Here is a 2,485-nt window from a genome sequence, read left to right as displayed (position 1 = left end):
GCAGAGCATGTCCTAAAATGTGGGTACAAACCCTTGTAGAGCTAGTGAACCAAACAGAGGACTCCCCACCACAACTGTGAGAGAAAGATTGCTAAGTCTTTCCAAGAAAGAACTACTGTGATTTCTTGCTTTGATCATCCACTTTGGATGCTGAGCACTTCATATCATAACATCCAATACATTATTGAGGCATTGCTGCATTATACTTGGCAATAGCAGACATAAAAGCAAGCCCATACAGTAAATAACCCAAATGATACTAAGCACTATTGTCTGTGAATATTCTTAATCACAGTATGAAATTTAGCAACAATCTAATTCTAAGAAAATAAAATACTTCATGAAGATTGCTGTTACACCCAGAGACACATACATATGTATAAGTTCCATGACATGAGTTCACAAAAGGAAGGATTATTATCATTATTGATTAATAGTAGTACAGTAGTACAATCACTGCTACAGTTGCATAGTTTGGAATGGATGGAAACTATCATTTTTAAATAGTAGAAGGAATGCCTTTGTGCAAATCAGCCACTCCATCAAAGGTAACAATCTTTAATCCGTTTTAGAAATACAGTACAAAGAGAACACATACATGCTACACATATAAACACAAAACAGATCCAGATACATAGACAATATAAATTAAGCTAACTCTGTAGCTATGGAACAACTTTGATTTCTTTTTCAAAAAAACTAACTATAAAACAGGACAATTTCAGGGGAAAGGTATACATAAGAAGATTTTTCTCTAAGACACATTTACTATATGATAGACTATACTGTATTAAAAATATTTTAAATATTCATTATTGCTTGCAGATAATTATGTAAAATTGATGCTTTTCTCTTTCATTTTTTAAGGAAAAGCTATGCCCTTTTCCCCTTTCAAAAGCACACAGTGATCTTGCTATCTCCTTTCTATTTTCTCAAATATCAAACCATCTACGCATTTTCTTCTCTCTTCATTTCTCCCATCTCCTTAATCTCCACTTTTTCATACTTTCCAGTCTTCCGCCATCTGTTAAATACAAACATAGTAATCCCAGTAATAAAGGCCAAAACTACCACAACCACCACTGCAATAATGCCTGGTGTCAGCTGCTTCATAGAGAACTCTGGTGGCTTTTCATCAATATAGTAGATTAGGATCTCTTCGATATCTAGAGGTTCGCCACTGACAGAGAGATTAAATGCATTACTGAAATGAAAAAGAGAGGTACGTTTGATGTCTTTTTCAAAGTAATAGGCAACATCTGCAATATCAACATCTCGGTAAGTCTTCTGCAAAAGGTCCTGTTTCAATTCAATTTGAATGAATGGATAGTCATACTTGACAGCCGGGATGAAATGTTGACGGAGCTGGTACCGGTTCTGAATGAATTGCCGGAGACTGTTTTCTACCTCAGCCTCGAGGAAGGGATCTACTCGTTCTTTTTGTTTTAGTTCAATTAAGATCCAGTTTGTTCTGACAAGCTCACTGCACCTCATATTGTCATCGCCCTTGTCAGTTCTCCTAACTCCGGCACTGTTCACACACCAACAAGTGTCTGTCTTGTTGCACTGCCTGGCTTTGAAGATCCCACTGGCATCACAGTCAGGGTCATAAAGTCCATCATTGTCCAAAAAGGCATGTTCAGGTTTTGGAAAACGCCTAGGTGTTCTGTACATTTCTGCCTTCATGAGGAGACATTTTGAAGTCAGTGTTGAACAGTTCACCCTCTGGTTTGAACCAAGCACCCTGCAGATGCAGCTACCAGACTCCATTTCACAAGTTGTCCGTATATTCATTGGACATATGCAACCATCCTGGGCTGCTGATGCTGTCACAAGCATCAAAAACAGCACAGCCCCATAAGCAGACTCCATCAGTCTGAAGAAGATAAGCAGAAGATTTCAGGGAATTAGCAGCATGAAGTCAAGATCCATCCACATCAAGAGCCTTCCAGTTTCTGTATGACTGGATGCACCTGCTCCTGCTCCTGATTCTTCTAAACTAATATCCCCTTTGCCCAACCAGTTTGGCCAGTGATTCATTAACAAAACGAGCCTATGGTGACACAGAAAACCCACGGAAGATCAAGAACAATACACTGTCTTCAGCTGGGGAGTGGCAGCAATTCTCTGCTGCCTTGCCTACCTTACTGTCCTCCCACTAAATGAGGAAGTACAACTTACCAGAAACACAGAAACCAATATAGTAATAATTTGAGTTCTTTGGAAACAGAAACGTGTCTACCTCATGGCTGAGCCATAAGTGGTAGGTTGGGAGCTAATGGGGAACAACCCCATCTATCCTCTTTCCCATTGGCCAACTTCACATGCACAACCTCATGATTGACTCCTGTGCACTAGCCAAGCTGGGAATAAAAATACTGGCTCTACAGAGAATAAGGGGAGTGTGCAAATAAAACAACCCTTTTCGTTCCTAATATCAGTGAAGGATTCACTGATTCAAAGTGAACTGCTGAAACATTTTAAG

The 2,485-nt window shown here is 39.3% G+C and overlaps 1 protein-coding gene across 1 annotated transcript; it reads right to left on the bottom strand.

Annotated features, from left to right (window-relative positions):
- Positions 1–542: 542 nt before the first annotated feature.
- Positions 543–1,966, bottom strand: tacstd2 (tumor associated calcium signal transducer 2). Its single transcript, XM_003220172.4, has one exon. It carries the CDS (start codon positions 1,870–1,872, stop codon positions 949–951), a length of 924 nt encoding a protein of 307 aa, XP_003220220.1. The 5' UTR covers positions 1,873–1,966; the 3' UTR covers positions 543–948.
- Between the last annotated feature and the right edge of the window lie 519 nt (positions 1,967–2,485).

Source organism: Anolis carolinensis, chromosome 4, assembly GCF_035594765.1.
Source record: "Anolis carolinensis isolate JA03-04 chromosome 4, rAnoCar3.1.pri, whole genome shotgun sequence".
In the NCBI taxonomy this organism is placed as follows: domain Eukaryota; kingdom Metazoa; phylum Chordata; class Lepidosauria; order Squamata; family Dactyloidae; genus Anolis; species Anolis carolinensis.
This window is presented reverse-complemented; position numbering and strand designations above follow the sequence as displayed.

Coding starts and splice junctions, on each gene's coding strand:
- tacstd2 (XM_003220172.4), bottom strand. CDS start 1,872: ATGGAGTCTGCTTATGGGGCTGTGCTGTTTTTGATGCTTGTGACAGCA.